This window comes from Carcharodon carcharias, chromosome 22 (assembly GCF_017639515.1).
Source record: "Carcharodon carcharias isolate sCarCar2 chromosome 22, sCarCar2.pri, whole genome shotgun sequence".
In the NCBI taxonomy this organism is placed as follows: domain Eukaryota; kingdom Metazoa; phylum Chordata; class Chondrichthyes; order Lamniformes; family Lamnidae; genus Carcharodon; species Carcharodon carcharias.
The window spans coordinates 7314380-7335350 of NC_054488.1; the positions used below are offsets into that span (position 1 = coordinate 7314380).

At 39.5% G+C, this 20971-nt stretch overlaps 1 protein-coding gene across 2 annotated transcripts in view; it reads right to left on the minus strand.

Moving 5' to 3' along the window:
* Nucleotides 1–20971, minus strand: part of LOC121293603 (protoheme IX farnesyltransferase, mitochondrial) — a 130528-nt gene that overhangs the window by 21678 nt on the left and 87879 nt on the right. For both annotated transcript variants that reach the window (XR_005946568.1, XM_041216695.1), the window contains exon 5: nt 1090–1160. Coding sequence is in view for 1 of the 2 variants with exons in the window: in XM_041216695.1 (XP_041072629.1) it covers nt 1090–1160 (71 nt within the window). In the remaining variant the exon portion in view is untranslated. The remainder of the gene's footprint in view (nt 1–1089; nt 1161–20971) is intronic.

The following is a 20971-nucleotide window of genomic DNA, read 5'->3' on the forward strand; positions in this document are numbered from 1 at the left end:
TCTGACAATGGATGATAGGTACCACAGTAGTCTGGGCCACAAACAACATACCATAAACTGTGAGTACATAGAAAATATAAAATTAAAAGAAAAAAAAGCTTTCGTGGTTAAAATTAGTGATCAATTTGAAAACACTGTAATAATTCTTAAAATACATAAATGAAAAAACTTCCATTGTTAGCTATTTTTAAAAAAATACCAATACAGGAACATAGGAACAGCAGTAAGCTCCTCCTTTAGGTCATAGCTGATCTTTACCTGAACTCTATATCCCTTGATACCCTTACTCAACAATGATCTATCAATCTCAGTCTTGAAATTTTCAATTCCCTTGGCGTCTAAAAGCTTTAGCGAAACAGGGATGACAGTGGGGGAGGAAGAGTTTGAGATTTCTATTATCTCGAGTAAAAAATTTCTTTCTGATTTCACTCTTACATGGCCTAGATATAATTTTCAGATTGTATCTTCTTGTTCCGGAATTCCCCCACCAAATCAAATAGTTTCTATATATATATATATATATATATATCTTACTTACTGAATCCCTTCTTCATTTTAAACATCTTGATTAGATCACTCCTCAAACTATTAAACTCAAACTTTTGTTTACCAACCCCTTTAAGATAAAGGCCAACATTCCCATCTGCTTTTCCGGTTACTTTTTGTCCCTGTGCACTAACTTTTAGTGATTTGCATACAAGGACATCTAAATCTCTGTGCTCAACAGCTTCTAATTACTCACCATTAAGTAAATATTCTTAGATTCAGAATAGTTTGAACATCCTTTTATTAGAGCAGCAAGTGCTGACACCATAAGAGGTTTCATTCTGGAGGTTTACAGAGTCTAATGGTGTGAGGTGGTTGACTATACACAGTTAGGGCAACATAGGATTCTTATACTTCCTAGCCTTCCATTAGCCTAAGATTCAGTAATTCACCAAAGCCTGTATTTTTCTAGTTTGTGTTGCTCAGTATCACACTGTGCAGTTAACACGAACCATGCATAAAAAAACATTTCAAAGCTTACAAATTTAAAAAAAACTGTTGAGATCCTAAAAAAGTAACAAGTACAATTCTGAAGAGACCAACCTAATTTGTCCTCTGACCAGGGGCCTGTTCTTCGTCCTGTTCATGTTCGAGTCAAATGGCACCTCAAAGAACTATTAGAAATTAAAATGGAACATGGTATTAGACACAGACAATCTAATGAAGCCAATTTAAGTTTGACGTAATAGAGCAAAATGTCTGGAAAGATCAACCTCCAAACACAGTTAAGAAGTTGAACCTGAGATTATGCAGGATAATAAGTATACAGAGAAGCACCTTAATACTGTAGAGTGCTTTCTCAAATGGTTTAGCTCTGCTTTAAGACAGCAATTTTTCTACTGATTTAACTTGAGGATCACAAGAACTTCGAAATTTTAATTTTATATATTCCAACATTGTAACCTAAATAAAATGGTTTCTGAATCCATTAATTTTTTGTTTTGTAAAATAAAGGTAACTTTTTAAAAAAACAGTAATATACCAAAGTGAATGGGAAAGGAAGAATATCATTCGCTACCCACTCAAAGTTCTCCATTTAAAAGTCACCACTTGGTGGGTGTTCCATAGTAGACCAATAGAGGGCCTTCTGTGGTCAGGTGGGTCTGAATTGGGTTCAGGATGATACAGAGCATTGCCTGCTATTAGTCAATGTAAGTCTATCAGGAAATGCATCAGCCATGATTATCTCAAAGTAGAACTGAAATAGGTGACATGATTCTCCACAGGCAATTATAATGATTTATGATATTTCATCCATGGTGCTACATATAGTTGTTGGAATTCATCCCCAACTATCTACCTATCGCCACCTCCACCCACACTGGCCTTCCCCTTTAAAAATGCTATATTTCCCTAAAGTAGACTATGTTCTTTGGAAACAGGTGGCTTGCATGTAATGAATAATCTCAGCTCAAACCCAGTAAAAGGAGACAAGACCAAATACAAGAACAAGCCATGTTGTGTAAAATATGGAGGTGAAAACTCCATAAATATTGAATTTGAGCCATTGCAAAGTAATGGCGTTGACATAGTGGTTATTTTATTTGGAATTGAAGCTAGAGCAAAAGTCAATCACTGCAACAGGCAATTCTTGTGAAACAGATCGAATAATTCTGTATTAAACATACGACCGATACAAGCCTTGATGTGCACCAGGTTACAGCTGCACCAGTCTACAGCTGCTTTTATACTATGATAAGACCTATGATAGTAGCACCTGCCTCCAGTCTCATCAAGTCAACTATAACCTGAGAGTAAACTTGCTGCAATTTGCTATGATCAGTGACTCATCGGGTACTCAGGCTTGCAGACGGTGCAAAACTTGAGTGGGACATAAGCAAGGGGCTCAGCTCAAATGCAGGCTTTCCCATTATGAATTGTTTCAAAGAGTTTGCACAGGCACAGTGGATCAAATGGTCATCTTTTGTGATGCTACGGTTAACCATTTTAATTTCTTAGCAACACTTACTTTGGAGAGCACAATAAAAAATCCACCAGGTAGTTCTGCAAAAGAGTGCAAACAGTCTAAATTGGAACATTCTGCTGGTAACTAAACTTTTGCATAGTCCTTTCAATTTCTTTGTGGCAGGAAAGGGGTGATTTATATGATGCATTCTACACCTAGTAACACTGTGTATTTTCTTTAAAAGCATCTTGAAGGGCAGGCTGAAGTCAAGTTCCAGGCAAAGCTAATTGGATCATGTGCACTGGATATTCAATAGTTTTAGATTAGTCTATCTCACATTACTCTTAATATGAGTTTTAACTGAAATTAAACATATTGCTTGTTAACCAATGCACTTTTATAATGATCCACTAAGCATATTCATGCTAGTTCTGATCAAAAATTGTTTTCTAAATGCAAGATTTCTTGGATGTATCCAAAACCTACTTTCTAGGAAGAGTGAACATACAGAAGGGTTCTAACTATTCAAAGGACATATATAAATAATGGCTAAAATGTGCTTGAGGCGGCTGGTTTTGTTACTTCAAAGCACAAATGTTAAAGGAAAATCCCCCACAAAAAGGCACTCACTTTGACAGCTGACCTAGTACAAGGCACAAAACTGACTTAAGAGCTGTTGTGCAATGTATTTGGATGTAATTGACCCAGAAAATTGCACAATCGCTGATTGGGTTGCAGCTATACTACTGACACCAGGTGCAAGTCTACAGAGTACTTTGTTTTAGACACTGCTGCAAGCCACACCTCCGAACTGTTCTGTTTATGTCAGACAGCTAATGAATCAAAGTACTTCCAGCGCACATTGTTTTGGGTACAGCTAGAACAGAATTTTGTTTCTTTGAAGCCTCATTCAATGACAAGGACTTTGAAGGTATCTTTGTAAGTCTGTAATGCTTCATGTTGGTGTTACGATAAGTTAATGCATTGTTTCTTTCCCTGAGACCTCAATGTATTTCAGTCTCATTCATCCAAACATCTGAGTGTTCACTTCCACAAATACCCAGATGTTGGTTGAGGGGTGTGGTGAAGAGTTGCCCTTAATACAGAGGGAAATGAGAGTAAAAAATTAACAAGACAACTGAAAACTGATGTTTCTTTTACAGTAAAGGACTAAAAAAGATAAAAGGAATTTTGTCCAAACAAACCAGGCAGGAAGTTCTTTATCATCAGTAATTACATAAGAGTAAAAGTTTTGACAGACAAAGGTCAGTATAATAGTCTTGTACAAAAATATAAATACAATAAAATGCATCATTGACATTCCAAGGAAAGCCACTTAAAAGCAATATACAATGGCGGGGAAAGAGGTGGTCCACTCAGCTAGAACAGTTTTTTCCACCAAGTTTACAGTACTAATAGTAAATGGCCATTAACGTGCAAGTCTTTCATCATTAATATCACATGGATATTTAACACTTTCTCACTCTTTTTCTACCTGTTATACACAAAGATTCTGTTAAATAAAAAAATCCACCATACTTACAGAATCAAAAGTGTATCACAACTGTAACAGCTGTTTTCAAGGTGAGAAAATCTATTTAAGCCAGTTTCACTTCAGCATAAATTGACATAATCAGAGGATCATACTGTAATTATGGAGAATAACATGGTTTAAATGTTAAATTATTTCTGAGATATACTTCTAATTTATTTACACAAATCATTTGAATAATTGGACAGGAAGGTTCTCTTGAAATGACCAAGGTATATTATCAGGAACTATGTGATAATGAAAACGTACAATGGGGTTGTTTGCCATTTATTTATTCAAATAACTTTGCACTTGCCCTAACATGATGCACCACTGCAAGTCAATATGCTTGTGTACTTAATGTTGACAAACTCAATGAACCCTGCTGTAATTATTAACCACTCTTCTCCCTCTCTATTCAAATCAGTTAACAGTGGAACAAGAGGTGTCTTATAGTGGCGAGTCACAACAAAGGCAGCATTTAGACATGAGCTTTAATCAAGAGAACGGGGTTAGAAGATGCTGAATTCAGAGCACTACCTATTTTTCTTAAGAACAACTCTAATTACCTCATGAATGAACCATTTCTTATTTGAATAGTTTTATTTCAATCAAAGTTATCAGAAGCTTAAAACAAAATTGAATTTGATTTGGTCTGCTTCTGAAATTGTTCAGCTGCATTGCATAGCAGAACTTTGTTAATCTAAACTGAGGCTTGGAGGGGCTGGGGGGTGGAGAGCAGGTGCAAAACCAAAAGAAGGATCAAAGGCATAGGCGAGGTGATGGGGAAAATGACAGGTCAACACTTAATGCAATGGAGAACTAACATGTGGTCCCATGAAGTGGGAATGTGCAAGTTTGATTCCCTCTTCCTAGTCTTCTGACTTGTGGAGCTGCCTGTTCTTAATGTTAGACAGCTGAAGAACAATATTAACTGTGGCTTAAGCGCCCTGGTTGCATGTCCTGGTAAAAATTATGAAATAAAGGATTTTGCTCCTTTTGTTGCAGTTCTATAAAGTTTTGAACAAAAATTATGGCAACCACAGAGTTTTGAAAACAGATAAAACAGAGCTCATACAATCTAATAGAAGGAGTCAACTGTCCTTAAAATAAAAGTTATAAACTTCATAAACAGGATTGATCAGGATCCCTGAAGCACCTTGCAAGGTCTACGTTGATAGAGCTATACATATGCAAGTTGTCGTGTGACACAATATCCATTATATTCCCTGCATGTGAAATCAATATAAATTATCCACCAGCTGTTTGGCAAATAAATCACAATTTGGCAGAAGTGTTTCCATCAAAATGATCTTTACTTTCAATTTTCTAAAAACTTTATTTCCACTGAGCTGTGAAAAAATTTCAACATATTTTTGACTTCTTGCACAAGAGCTACAAGCAGTACCTCAATTAAACAGCAAGAAGAAAGAAGGCATTTATTAATCCTTTAACGGGATTTTACAAAACTGCATATCAGAGGCACAGTGAGCGACAAAGACATACTCAGGTGGCATGATGGAAACAAATAGTGACGCAATTTTCTTTAGGTATATTTATCATTAATCTTATTTAAAAATCTATATGCTGTACTTTTATTAGTTCACAAACGTATATTAAGGGCACTGGTGATAATTTTAAGTCTTTACATAAAATTTCTAATGGGTCAGTATTCACTTTTTGTATTCAAATATATTTATCAGCTCCTTTAGCACTCTGTGGAAATTTGACTTGCTCCGTTCGCCTATAATTCCAGCTGCCCTTAAACTGATACACAGTCTGGAGTGTGTATCTATTTCTGGCTTTTGAATCCCTACATTGGTGCCACACATCTAGGTCAGTAGGTCATGGGTTCAGCCCCATGGCAGGTGCACATCTCTAGGCTGATAATGGAGTGCAGTATTGAGGGAGTGCTGTACAGTCAGATGTGTTAACTTAAGGGAGTCTGTCCTCTCAGGTTGATGGAAAAGACCCCATGGCACTTTGAGGAGGAGCATGGAATTCCCCTGGGGTTCGGGCCAACATTCATCCCTCAAGCAACACCACCAAAGGGCCAACATTCATCCCTCAAGCAACACCACCAAAATACAGATTATCTGGTCATTTCCTTCATTGTTGAACTTTGTTATGTGCAAATTGTCTGCTGTGTTTCCTACAGTTCACATATATTTGTACTTCAAAAATACTTCATTGGTGGTGAAACACTGTTGCATGTCCTGAAGTTATGAAAGATGCTATATAATAACGCCACTTACAGGACAAAAGGAGCAGTTTTCCCTCAGAGACAAGGTAAACTTATACTATCGTGATCGTACTAAACTAAACAATTCCCTGCTGAATGAACGGCAAGTTGTAAGGAGTTACACAATGCATAAAATCTAAACAAAAGCACAAATAAACATTCCCCTATAACTGCCCATTGAAATTCCAGATTTAGATCATCAGTTAAACCATAAATTGGCTAAAGCCTGAAGAACATTAAAATCCTTTTGACTTTGTAACTGAGAGGTCTGCTTGTACATATTGAAAATGAGGTTCTGATCGGGCTACGCACTGCAGCACCGCTGAAAACTTTATAACGCATTAGTGGATGCTTAATCAAATCGATGATCTGATTGTCGAGACAGTGGCTATTAATCTGTAGTAAAAGCTGGCTTTTGCTTCAGAAGCCCTTTGTGATGTCATCTATATGAGAGGCAACTTGGTGCCATTAGTGGTAAATGTACAGCACTTAAGACTGCATTGTGTAGGCAATGTAAGAGGAGTAAAGTATTCGTAAGCAATTCCTTTCAATATGCTCCTATCGTTGGATAAACACATCATTACTTTTGCAATCAAATCTAGTGCCTGATCCCTTATTTATATTAACCTTGGTTGACAAATGGTGTTGCTTACACTTTCCACATTATTTTGTTTCACTGCTTCAAGCAATGCAAATGTTTACCAGGAACAACTTCCAAATTAGGCAGGCAAAATCCAAGGAAACTGGATAAAAGCTCATGATGCATCAAATCTCTGTCCTCCATATCAGAGAAACATGCTAGAAAGCTCACAGCTACAGAAGAACATTTTTACGGCCATATTTGACATAATAAATGTGAACTATCATATCTGCTTTGACTGTTGGTTGATCAACTTATCTTTGCCATATTTCCATTAGAAATACTGCCAGTGAAAGCAAAGTGTAGACACATTTCACTCAATCTTAGGATGAAAGGCTTGAATCATGAAGAACAGTTGATCAGGTTGGGCCTATACCCATTGGAGTTTAGAAGAATGAAAGGTGATCTTACTGAAACATATAAGATCCTGAGGGGACTTGATAGAGTGGACACTGGGAGGATGTTTCCTCCTGTGGGCAGAGTAGAACTAGGAGACAGTTTAAGAATAAGAGATCTCCCTTTTAAGATGGAGATGAGAATTTTTTTTCTCAGAGGGTCACTAGTCTGTGGAATGTTCTTCTCCAGAGATCAGTGGAGGCTGGGTAGCTGAATTTATTCAAGGCTGAGTTAGATAGATTTTTGATCGTCAAGGGTTATGAGGGCATACAGGAAAGTGGGGTTGAGACCACAATCTGATCAGCCATGATCTTCCTACTCCTGCTCCTAAGACCTATGTTTCACAGGATGGGAATAGATGATTGCAGTCTATTTGGCCTGTTGTAATTTTTTAAAAAGAAACCATTTTTTTCTTTCACCTATCTAGCTCCACTGTTTTCTTAGATAGTCTATCCTACAAATTGACCATTAACATAGTTTCAGCCAAGTCACCTGTTCACCTCCTTTTCCAAACTTGACTTCATGTCCCCTTGCTTAAAGTTTGTGGTATTTAAGTTTTTTTAAAAGTTTTCCTGACCCCTTAGAGTCTTGAAGACTTTGCTAAAAACCTCTAAAATTTCTCAGTTATTGAGAAAACATTTCCTGCTTCAAATGTCTCCTCAGATTAGATGTCCAATTTTTGGTTTCAGCTGAGTTGTCTAACTCTTAGGGCTCACCAAAACCAGAAAGTCTGCACTGTCGCACGGAAACCAATATAATACACAAAACTCCAGGTTGGATGGAGTCAATCCTCTGGCGTTATTCCAGTTTCTAACTGATCACCAAAAAAAAAACCCACTTGGGTGTAGACAATTCCACTTCCCAATATACAGTTTGGCCCTTGACATTTAAGGGCTCCAATTCTATCCAATAGCTTTTTATTTGTAATTTCCAACATTCTTTATGTTTCCCTTTGGCTTCCTTGGCAATTCCATCTGTTTTGGGAAAGCAGCCTGTGTTCCTCGCTGTGACTTAAAGTCATTTTTAAAGGATATTTGGCATCTTTAAATTGACAACATGTCAATGTTACTAGTTCTCTGACCACCTATTTCTGTTCATCTATGCTTAATATAGGTTTTCATGATTCATAATGCAATTCATGATCGGTACAGCTCAAAATGTTGTGATGTTATCTTCCTACATCTACAACTGGATTCTAAGACATGAACATTAAATGACAAAATAAGTCCATTTTCCCTCCTGCTTTCCAAAGTCTCAAGGTCCACAAATGGAATCCAGTAAGTGTGGATGAACTCTGCTAGAATAAACTAAGACCTAGTGATTAATTTTCTGGGATCATCAGTGTGGAATGAGATATATTCTGCCTGTATGAGTGGACAAGTTATTTGAAGGACAATGACTACAATGCTACGTGACCTCTCTTTAACTGACAGTCACAACTGATGAGAAATGTTACAAAACAATACATTTATATTATGAACAGGTTTTTGTCAGTATGTCTGTAACATTGTATGATTTTAATTAACCTCTAATGTTGCTGATTGGTGTCATATGTTTCACATGATCCAAAGAGCAGTCAGTTCATTAAAAAATAAAACCTTTTCTTTAAATACTTAGGTTCCCAGCCGGTGTTAATCCTTCATCCCATTCAATTTATCCCCTGCACCTGCTCTCTGTTCCCCCTCCACTCCCAATGGATTCTGCAGCTAAGACTACACAAACAACGATGGACAAGCAAGTACCTCCTGGTCCATCCAGCCTATGCCACATAACTGTGGTATCTCGTGCATCACAATATATACACTCCCTATCCCACTCAAAACCCTGTGATAAGAGAGACAAAAAAAGTCAAAAAACACAATTTAGAAGGTAAAAAATTACTGGAAAACTTAACTCTGAACACCTCCACCCCTCTCCTCTGTGATCAAAACTACTTCAGATCATCAGTCTGGCCCTGACAATTCCTTGCAGTACCTACCTTTTTTTGGAGATGATATTTTCCCAGCCAAAAACAAGTCCAATTCTTGCTTGAAGGAACTCAGTGAATTGGTGTCCACTGCACAAACTGGCAGGCTGCTCCAGAGCTCAATTATTCTCCAGGGCAAAAAAACAACCCCTCACATTTTACGTGGATCTGACCGAGGCAACTATTCCATTTTCTTCTTCCATCCCAGGCCTACTGAGTGTGCTCCAGGGCCTGCTCCTTCTGAGCTCGTTGGTGCATTCTTATATGATCAGTGAGTGCTTTAACCCTGCTCCCTCTCTCCCAGGCTGACCTGAAAGTAACACGCCTCAGAATGCTTTGTAAAGTGGATACCTCCCTGGTCAACCCTGGAATCCAACTGCCATCTCCATGTCTGACCCAGCCAGCTCCCCATCCACACGGTCCAACCTCTAGTACTGAAGCCAGTTAGCTACCTGCCCAATTTTCAGTGCAACTCTCTCCAACACCATCTATCTCAAATTAGGCAAGGTAAACATCAGGTAATTAGTTAAGATCATAAGAAATAGGAGAAGTAGGCCATCTGGCCCATCCAGCCTGCTCCACGATTCAATAAGTGCATGGCTGATTGACTTCTCTTGTCAACCAAATATCTGTCTAACTCAGCCTTGAATATATTCAACGACTCCGCCTCCACTGTTCTCTGCATAAGAGAATTCCAAAGATGAATAACCCTCAAAAAAGAAATTCCTCCCCATTCCAGTCTTAAGTAGGTGACTATTATTTTTAATCTGTGCCCCCAGTTCTAAATTCCACCATAAGAAACATTCTCTCAGCATCAACCCTGCCAAGCCCCCTCAGAATCAATGTTTCACTATATGTTTCAATAAGGTCACCTCTCATTTTTCTAAACTCCAATGAGTATAAGGCCCAACCTGCTTAACCCTTTCATTCCAGGAATCAGTCCAGTGAGTCTTTTCTGAACTGCTTCCAATGCAACTGTATCCTTCCTGAACTAAGGAGGCAAAGCCATAAACAGTACTCTAGGTGTGGTCTCACCAGCAGTTGTAGCAGTACGTCCCTACTTTAATGCTCCACCCTCTTTGTAATAAAGGAAAGCATTCCATTTAAATAGCGTGTTTTTAAATTAATGTATTTAACCAAATAACATTTATTTAAATTATTGATCATTTATTTAAACAGCAAATGTTTACATCCTTCTAGGTTAAAATATATTTATGTTCTTGGTTTACGTTTTCTCTCTAATCAGCTTTCCATCACTCCCACAGCATCAAAATGACCCGAGTCAAAGTCACAAATTATAATCTGTGACTTAATTATGATGAATTGTCCCTCCTGAACTTATCTAAAACCTTCAAAATCTAAAATCAATCAAAAGCAACAATCACTTAGACAAGTGCAGGATAATTCAGGTAAGCCAGCATGGATTCATTAAGGAAAAATCATGTTTAACTAACTTGGGAGTTTTTTGAGGAGGTAAGAGAGAAGGTTGATAAGGGCAATGCTGTTGATGTGGTGTATATGGAATTTCAAAAGGCATTTTATACACTGCCACACAACAGGCTTGAGAGCGAAATTCAAGCTCATGGAATAAAAGGGAGAGTAGGCACTTGCATAAGAAATTGGCTGAGTGACAGAAACAGAGTAGTGGTTAGTGAACGTTTTTCGAATTGGAGGAAGGTTTGTAGTGAAGTTCTCAGGGGTCAGTGTTGTGGCCCTTGCTCCTCCTGATACATATTAATGACCTAGACTGTGGAGTTCATGGCATGATTTCAAAATTTGCAGATGATATGAAGATTGGAACGTCATGAACTGTCATGATAGTCTTGAATTTCAAAAGGACACGGATACGTTGGTGGATTGGACAGACAAGTGGCAGATGAAGTTCGATGCAGAGAAGTGTGAGGTGATTCATCTTGGCAGGAAGAATATGGAGGGCCAATATAAAAAAAGGGAGAAATTCTAAAGGAGGTGCAGGAACAGAGGGACCTTGGTGAAAATGCACATAAATCACTGAAGATGGCAGGGCATGTTGAGAGGGCAGTTAATAAAGTGTATAATATCTTAGGCTTTATTAATAGGGACATTGAGTACAAAGTAAGGAAGTCATGTTGAACGTGTATAAGACGCTAGTTAGGCCCCATCTGGAGTGCTGCATCCAGTTCTGGGTGCCATACTTGAAGAAGGATGTGAAGACATTGGAGAGTACAGAGGAGGTTCACAAGAATGATTCCAGGGATGAAGAATTGTAGCTATGAGGATAGATTGGAGAGGTTGAGACTGTTTTGCTTGGAGAAAAGAAGGCTGAGATGAGACTTGATAGCAGTATTCAAGATCCTGAGGGACAGGGTAAATAGTGAGAAACTGTTCCCACTCAAGACAGCATCAAGAACTAGAAGGCATAGATTCAAAATAATTAGTAAAAGGCATAAATGTGATGTGAGACAAACATTTTTCACCCAGAGAATGGTTGGAGTCTGAAATGAACTTCCTGAGTGTGGCAGAGGCAGGTTCAATCAAGGTATTCACAAAGGAATTGGATTGCTATCTGACAAGAGAGAATGTGCAAGGTTACGGGGATAAGGCAGGGGAGTAGGACTAAGTAGAATGTGCTTTCAGATAACCGGTGCAGACTCGATAGGCCAAATGGCCTCCTTCGGCATTGTAAAGATTCTGCTATTGTTTCACATAGTCAGCCTACTCCAATGCCTCTCTTCTGTTGCCCAGCTTGTTGGGACTGCCCCTGCTTGGTTCCACTTTTACCCAACATACAGGCTTTGATGAATCGCAATCTCCTGCAACTAACAACCCCAAACCTTTACCAGCAACTCAACTGCCCTCCCTGGTACTTGTATCAGGCTCAACCAGACCGTTCACAATATCACCATCCCATTCAAATCTGAACTGGGCTTCCGCCCCAAATCCTATCAATCCCCAAAACTGCCTACTTCCACCTTCATAGCATAAACTGCCTCAGCCCATCTGCCACTAAAATCCTGTTCCATGCCTTTGCCACCTCCTGACATGACCAGGCCGATCTTCTAGTACAAATAGAGTTCAGCTCATCCAGTTCTGGATGTCCATCTCCCCATTGCCTTAAATTTAAAATTCTCACCAATGTTTTGAAAACCCTTCATCAATTTGCCACTCCCCAACTCTAACATCTTCCAGACCTACAACTCCTTCTGCTACTCAACTGACCGTTCCTCTGTTTCTAGCTTCCTTGGTCCTACCTTTGTCAGTTGTGCAATCAGCTAACTAGCCTCTACATTCTTCAATTATCTAAATTCCTCTGCCTCTCCACAAATCACTCCCCTTTTAACACCACTGTGAAGCACTTTGGACCATCTTTCTACATTAAGGGCATTATATAAATGCATATTGTTGATGGTGATTCTGCAAGTTTACTTATAGCACCTGCAAAATGACTTGTAAGCTTGTAATGTATATATATTGACCCACTGTGCTTTGATTTCGTATGTAACATAATTCCTAACCAAAAAGATACGTTCTATAACTGTCCATCCAGTCCCAATTGATTATAATAGTGAATTAGATGTGAACCAAAAAGGACCAAAGGCAACACCCTCTATTAGAGAGGGACAATTGGTTTTATAGCTTGAGAAGCACCACTCCACATGCATGGGGCAAGGTGAGGAGGCAGGCCTCCATGAATCACCTCAGCCAGTCAAGGGACTGAACTCACATTGTTGGCGTCATTCTGATCACAGTCTAGCCATCCACCTATAATAATTGAGGTAAATTCTACCCCTTCACTACTGACCTAACTGTTGCCCTGATGGCAACCTCTTCTTCCTGGTCCCTCCTACCAAGATCCATCGAAACCCAAACAATAGCACCCAGCCTCCCTGCTAACTTCAGGCTTAAACCCCACAGCCAGACAACTTACTCCCTCAAAGTCACCGGAACCAAACACCCTACTCACCTGTAGCACCAGACTGCTTTCTAGCTCAGCTCTGGTTTAGCCTCTCAATACCTGTCCTCCTTTAGCTGCTTCTCCAAATTCACCAAGAAAGCACACACCTCAGCCCGCACTTCAAGAGGGACGTCAATCAATTCTGAAGCAAGCAGAAATGAAGGACAAAAGGAAAGAAAAACATGCAGATAAAGTCAGAAAATGTGCGAGTGGCCGACAGAAGAGAGGACACAGAGTAACGGAGGAATTTACATGAAGGGAAAAGTTGAGCAGACATCACAGATAACGATAGGAGAGACTGTCAGAGGGAGGAAGAAAGGAGATAAACAGAAAACAAAGACAGAATTTAACAGAAAAATTGACTGAGAAAGTAAGAGGGGAGGACAAAGAGAGATGTAGTTCCAGGAAAAGTCACATCATTTAAACATTTTGGCCCCTGAGCAATGCCACAGAAGTAGAAGAAAAGCATTCTTGATACTTTTATAATAAGGGGCTAAAGGGTTTCCCAAGCATGGATCTTGCTAAAAATAAGTCTTCCCGACAACAATTTAGTAAGTTGAGGTAACTTTAAATTTGGCTTGTAGCTGACTACACTAGGCTGCAATTGGGGAACAGGCTATGATGGACAACAAGCTAGGTAACATACCTAATGGCTCAGAATTTGCGGTCAATGGTGAATGAACAACGCTCACCATACATTACATTTGCTTATAAACTTTCTGAGGGCTCTTACACCGCAAATTTTCAGTAGCCAGAGAGCGGAAACAATGCAGTTCTGACTACTGGGGATTTGGGATCTGTGAACAGGGCAATCAACTGTGTGTCTCTTCAACCATCAGACTGTGGAATCTTTACTGAGGTGCAGGGCTAAAAATTGGATATAGCTTATTTGCGGGTGTAGGGATCTCAATGCCCCATGCGCAATAGAGGTAATGCAGGCAACATCATGACTGTGTAGCCCAATACTGAAAGCGCAGTTGAGTGTCTGCACACTTGTGTGTGTTTGGGGGGGGGGGAGAGGAGGAGGAGGTTTGAGTGAGGCTAAGACGAGTTAAAGTTAGTCTGAACCCGCCTACACTGCTTAAACAGAAGATGCATTCTAGCTGCAGGTTTTGGAACAGCTCTGAAAGAAAAGGGATGGAGCAGCATGCCAGACAGAGCATTCTTTCGGTTTGCTTTCCGTTTCTTCTCCTTCCTTTCTCCGGCCCCAGCAGTGTCTTGTATCTTTATCTGTGAAGCTGACTCATCTTCTCCCTTTATATAAATCCCCCTGTGACTCCATGAACTCTCTTCTGTTTGTCACTCTCACATTTTCTTACTGGAGTTCTTAGTGCAGGAGGTTGACAGGAGGAGAAACATCATGTTTCTGCAGACAGCCAGGAGGTCCTCAAGGCATACGTTGCAAATGAAATAGGAGCAGATAGCCATGAGGTCAGTGCAAGGAATCTGGCCCCTAGGACACCAAGCTGATGAAAGTTCAATGACCTCATATGAGTGGTCAAGCTCAGTGAACATATCCTCAAACGCCATGCTCTACACACCACACCAGCAAACTCTTACACTGTTCAAAGCACTATCACTCATCTACAACAATTTCGAGCAATCAGCCCTCATGCCTAACATTCACCTGTCTGTTTCTATTCTCCTCACAGTATATGCTTAGAGTGCCCTCTGCAGAAACATGATGCTTCTCCTACTTTCTAACTCCTGCACCAAGGCCTCCAGTGCTACATCGGAGAAGATGGGAACCTTCTCTCTGGCTTGCTGCTCTACCTCATCCTCAGTTACTAATGCTGCAAGCCTCATACACACACCTCGCAGCTTCCACATAGCTGAATAACTGGAACTATGACTCACATCACCCAAACACATTGCAACACATTCTTTCCCATCTCTTGCAGGACAAGCTGTCACGTAACAAGAGGGAGCAGCAGAGAAATTGTAGGGGCAGAAATGGCTGCATCTCCTGAGGCCCTTGGAGGAGATGGTGCTCAGAATTATTGCAGAGGCACATAATAAAACTGTTGCAAACATGCCACTCAGGACATACAGGATGACAATGTTCCTGCCTTATGCACATTTTCAAACACCATTTGACCCTTGTCCCTCAATCTGGCATTAAGTGCAAATTGCAGACAATGTGAGCATGCACCTTTTGCTTTCTGCCCACTGCCACTCCACTTCCCTCAGCCCAATCCTCCTCTTTTGCATTTATGCTTTCAGATATTCAAGAATCTCTGCCCGGCCAGCCAATGCAGCCTGCAGACGAAAGGCGAGAAGCAGACACCTGATGAGTAAGTATCGTCACTTGATCTGACAATCACAGGCAACAGCTTAGATACTGGCAATGTGCATACTTTCGAGGGTAGTGAGAAGGGTGATCTGCACATGGTGAGTCACCGGGCACAAGTGGGCTGCAGGAGGGCCAGGGACAATGGATGTCACACGTAGATAAGGGCTTTGATGAGGTGATGATTGGGAAAAGGTTAATGAACACGTAAACCAAAATGCTTGGTGAATTGGCAGGACTATTACAGAGCCTGCTGTCACTGTCAAGGAACATGGAGGAGACTGCCATCAACTCTGCATAGGGTTTGTGCAGAGTTTGGAGACCATCCCTTCTAGTGTGGAAATGATACACAACTCCATGATAGCACTTGCAGACCCAGTTGTGGTGCAGTGTCTGATGTCTCAGCTTCCACTGCAGCACAGGAAGAAGTCACCTAATGTCTGAATGCTGCTGTGCAAGCTCAGACTAACATCGTGGCATCTATGCTTGTTGGCATGCAAGCCCAGATTGGTGCCACTCAGGCTTTGACTGCTGTCATTATGGCTCTGGATACCTATGCTCAACACAGCAGTCCAATATTTTATGCTCCAGCAGATTACTAGAAACATATGAGACGCAATCCAGGAGGAAGGAAGTGGCTCCCTCATGCATAAACCTGCTGTCCTCTCTCAGGATGCATTCATGCTCTCACTACTGTCACTCCTCCTGTGCCCCTACTATTGGCTGTTAGACAGCCAGCTCAGGCTGTCACCTCCCATGTCGAGGTGGTGCAATCCGAAGCTGAGTGGTCAAGGCCCAGACCTGCAAGGTCGTCTGCAGTTTTCCCAGCTCAAAGGCAACAACCTTCTACTAGCCATGGCCTTCCTATTTTTGAATGTTTAGTCTCTTAATGAAGTACCAGAGTTGCAAAGCTTCTGGAGAAGGAGCGCAACGCAGACAACTTCCATGTTTAACTGAACGTGTGCAGACACAGAAAGTTGCTGCCCCAGCCACCCCATAACAACGATGGTCTCACTGTTATTTCCACTGCAAAATCCAAGCAGGCAGTATGCTTACCCCTTTGAGTCTCAGAAGCCTTTGGTTTGTCACAAACAGCTTGCTTTTTGAAGCAGTAATTAGCATAAAGAGAGCAAAGATGTTGATAATTACACCATGCTCACTGTTTATCCATGTTTTAGAAAAGATGGAGACTTTTTTCTTCAATTTCAACTAATTTCTGGTTTTTTGTCTGAGAGAATATAGAGAATGGTCTGTTAATTGTTGGCTTGCGGTACTCACAAGCCTGTAAAAGTATAGAGGACTCTTTTTTGGGCACCAAAATGGCTAGGAAGCAACTATCTACTTTACATACATTCATAGAACAGTAAGTATTCTTTTTTTTAAAAATTTGAGAAACCTAATTGAAGACTATGGCCCAGAATGCAGATGAAGGTTGAAAGGAGTAAGTCCGAGTACCCTTGTAAATAATAGTGTTTTCCTGTAAACAGACGGCAATCACCCCCTCACCCAGCCAAACAAACGCATTAGTCTAATGATAACTTCTTTGTTGCTCTGATGATGTAACACACCCTCTGCACCAACGGAAAATGAGTTCAAGGCAGAAATTCTACTGTAAGGTTCTGTTGACCTTTGATAAATGAACTTCGCTTTTTCAGCTCATGATGTCATTAAAAATATCCAATTGAAGTAACAGTTTGTAATTCGCAGCAACACACCACACGTACAAGGTCAATTTCATCATGTTTATACTTTAGCCATTAAATGTAAAACCCTGCTTGATCGTACAGGTTCCTTTTAAACCACTAGAGCTCCCTCTCATTGAATTCCATACAATCCACATTTGCAGCACTTAACAGTCTAGCCACGTAATGTGCACTTAAAATACCAGATTAATAGCAGCCCACATGCACATCTTTTCAACCAATACTCTGTTAACTGTTTAATTATCCATGTTGATTCAAACTCTTATTATTTACTGCCTATAGAGTCCAACTGTGTAAATAATATTCAATTAATTTACAGGTAAGTCCTATTGTAAAATAAAAGCGCAAATACATTTTTGTTCCAACTGATGGTATGGGTTCCTCTAATGTATTCCAAATAATCAGTTGCACACAAACAGTGAGGAATACTGTTAAAAGACAATAATCAACATAGGGCATTGTACTTACATTTTCCAATTTTTATAAATGCATTAGCTTCATTTGCAATGCTTTCCTCCAGCACTTCTTTTGAAAGGCACAAATAATACAACAGAACACTAAATGTAATAACACTTTTATTTCTTGCACTAATTTGAAAAAACATCTTTTATTATACTTTAAATAAAAACAGAGAATACCCGGCAGGTCTGGCAGCATCTGTGGAGAGGGAAACAGAGTTAACATTTCAGGCCTGTGACCTTTCATATTTTGCTGGCCAGACCACGTTGGTGGCAATAGGTGAACATTTATTATTGGGGATTCTTTATACATCCAGGTCTGTTACCATATTTTGTAATAAAGGAGGCAAAGGATATGTTTCCTTTAATTTGAAATGATTGCAAGAATGCAAAGATCTGACAAGTCCTATAAATTCTGATTAACTTACTCTAGATGTTCAAACCACAGCAATTTATAAAAATTGAACAACTGGCCTGGTTTTCTTGTTTTTTTCTCAGGGTTCACATCATTTAACCCATTGCGCTCCTATAAGTGTGAATCCAGGAAGCTACAATATACATACTTGCACAAGCACAACCAAAAGGAGCTCAATACAATACATTCACCTTCTGTACCCATGAGCCAACTAGCCTGGTGGCTGCAATGAAGATGGAGTCCTGCCTTAAACAAGCTGTCAAAACAAGCAAAACTGAAGATCCATTAAGGTGCATCAGTCTTTGCTGGTATTTGGAACTGTAATTCCAGTTTAGCATGCAGAATCTTGGAACGTTAAGTGCTTGTACAATGTTCATCTTCAGGCAGTTTAAATTAAATGGAAGTTCAAATAAAAAGTGAATGAAATGATTAAATAGCTATTTATTCTGAATTACAGGGCTGATCATGTTCAGGTCAGCTGCCAGTCTGTGGTGGTCAGTTCAGGTACAGTGTCTTAAAACCATTAACCTCGGGACAGAGTCGGTACCAGATTTTGGATCTTGCTGGTTTTCAGGTGGGGGTGGGGTGGTTTGGGCCAGGTTGGGTCAAGGATTGCTCGGACTACTTGGAGTGCTGGAAAATACAGGTGAGCAAAGCTGATAAATAGTTGGCATACTACCCCGCCAATGCAGAACCTAGTTGAACAAGCCGGTAAGTTAATTTATTCATTTAATAAGAATTATAATTCATGTATGGCAGCTTAAAAAATTGGATATTGGAAGTTTTAGTCAACGCCTGTTTTCAGATAGCCAGATTTGAGTCAGTGTACCTGGACAGACTTTCGGGAAATTAAAGCTAACATGAGTGCCTCAAACTGTCCTAGTGTACTTTATAATAAAAGCTCCTGAAACTTGTACTGTTACAAATATTTCACTGCAAAAATGAAAAACCAAAGGAGATACTGGAAACATTTATGCACTGTATTTCTTTTCCCAAAAGCATGTACAATTACTCACCCATATCAGCAATTACAAATTTAATTTTCATCTATTTAATCAATACACCAAGACCCCAATTTCAAAGCATGTTTCCATTTATATATTCCTCTTACATAGAACTTTGATTTGCCAAGAAAATTCATTTGCAATAAATATCAGGTTCTGTATCGTACGATTGCAGAATTCCAAGAACACTTACAGGAAAATAATGCCTTAATTTAGTGCAATAATTATCTGAATTTGACAGGGCTTTTTGAGAGTTTATGAATTACATTATTTTTCTGCTACAGGCCTCATCAAAAATATTTTGTCTTACAGCTATAATATTTTACAGGTTACTCAACATTATTTGACCCAAAATAACAGACTTTAAACCCTCTCTATGTTATTAACAGTAAAGAAATTGTAGAATTCTCCAAGTAGATCTCAACAAGCCTCTCCATGTGGAATCATTTGAAATGTTAGAGGCTCCAGAGAAAGTCTGCAATTTGTGTTGACCTGTCCCACTTAATTATGTGATAATTGTGTAAGTTAAATAAAAAAAAACGTTTTTGGAGATAGACTCTGCGAAAGCTATGATGTGCCGAGAAGAAATTCTTTCTACCCTAAAAAGCTTAATGAACCATTGCTTTTGTTTCAAAATATTCATTAAAATGTTGATACAGTTAGATGTGAAGAGGGTTGTGTACAGCATGAACACCGGCGGAGACCTGCTGGGTCAAAAGGCCAGTCTGAACTCTAAATGTAAAACATTACATTCTGTGGTACTTTATTTACCTGCCACACTAAAATGTACAAACATCACCTGGGTGAAAACCATGCTCATAATATCACATTGGCATTTATCTGATCAATGAATGCATTCTTGTCATAGTACATCATCAAGCTTACTCATGGTGCTTACTTGCGGTTTAGTGTTAGGAGATGTTACACTCTTCACACCGCCAATATTTCTGAGCAAAATGTTTAACTTGAAGGGTTCAAAAATTCATTTTGAAATTGATACCCCACTTATATTACAGCACTGCTGCAATTTAACTCAGGCAATACACACAACTCCAGAGACACGGAGTGCCTCAAGAGGTGGTCTTGCTTTCAGAGGTAACAATTGAGGTAAATCTTAACACTAGTGGCGGCTGGCACTTGGATCACCATTGTGGCTTTCATATTGTTGGCTCATATACCTGGAAAGTTCTGTAACTAGAAATGCAAGTCAGAAATGCAATGTATGAGCAATTATGCATGTGTCATCACTTCTAGTCTCTGAATACACCCATCAGCACAAACGAGGCAAACTTGGAATACAGGCAGCTGCTGGGAGATCCATTGCAATGGAAGGTGCAGTACAAATGGGCATTAAAGGAACATGCCGTTAACAGTTGACATTTTCCCCTGTGCAATTTAACAGTTCAGTTAATACTTGGCTTTTGTTATTTGCCTCAAGGGCATTTGGCTGCTTTTATATTTGGTTTTCAATTCAGATTTCAGGATGCTGGTGTTGTGAGCCAGCTTCCAGCATTTATGCATTGTTCTTTAGAATAGCAAAAGACCTGTAGATACAGATAAGGTCACCCATCTTTGGAAAACTGATTTAATTGCATAAACACCATGAGCTGGTTCCTGCATTATGGACTTCAGAAACTGACTAAAGTAACCAACTAAAAAAACGGCCCTAAAAGACTATCATTTTAGCTTAAATCATATACTCGCAAATGGTTTGGTTGTAATGAATATCAGGTAAGTTCTGAAAAGCCATTCACCAACTGTTGTGCGAATATAGAGTACTTTTCTTGACACTTCTTTAAAGTTAATAGAACCTACATAATGTACCTGAATTTCCAGGTAATATATTGGAAAGTCATCAGTAAAGATTGGTGGTAGTCCTGGGTCAAATTCCAACGATAGCAAAGTGCTTTTGATATTGCTCAAAGTACAGTATTTACAGA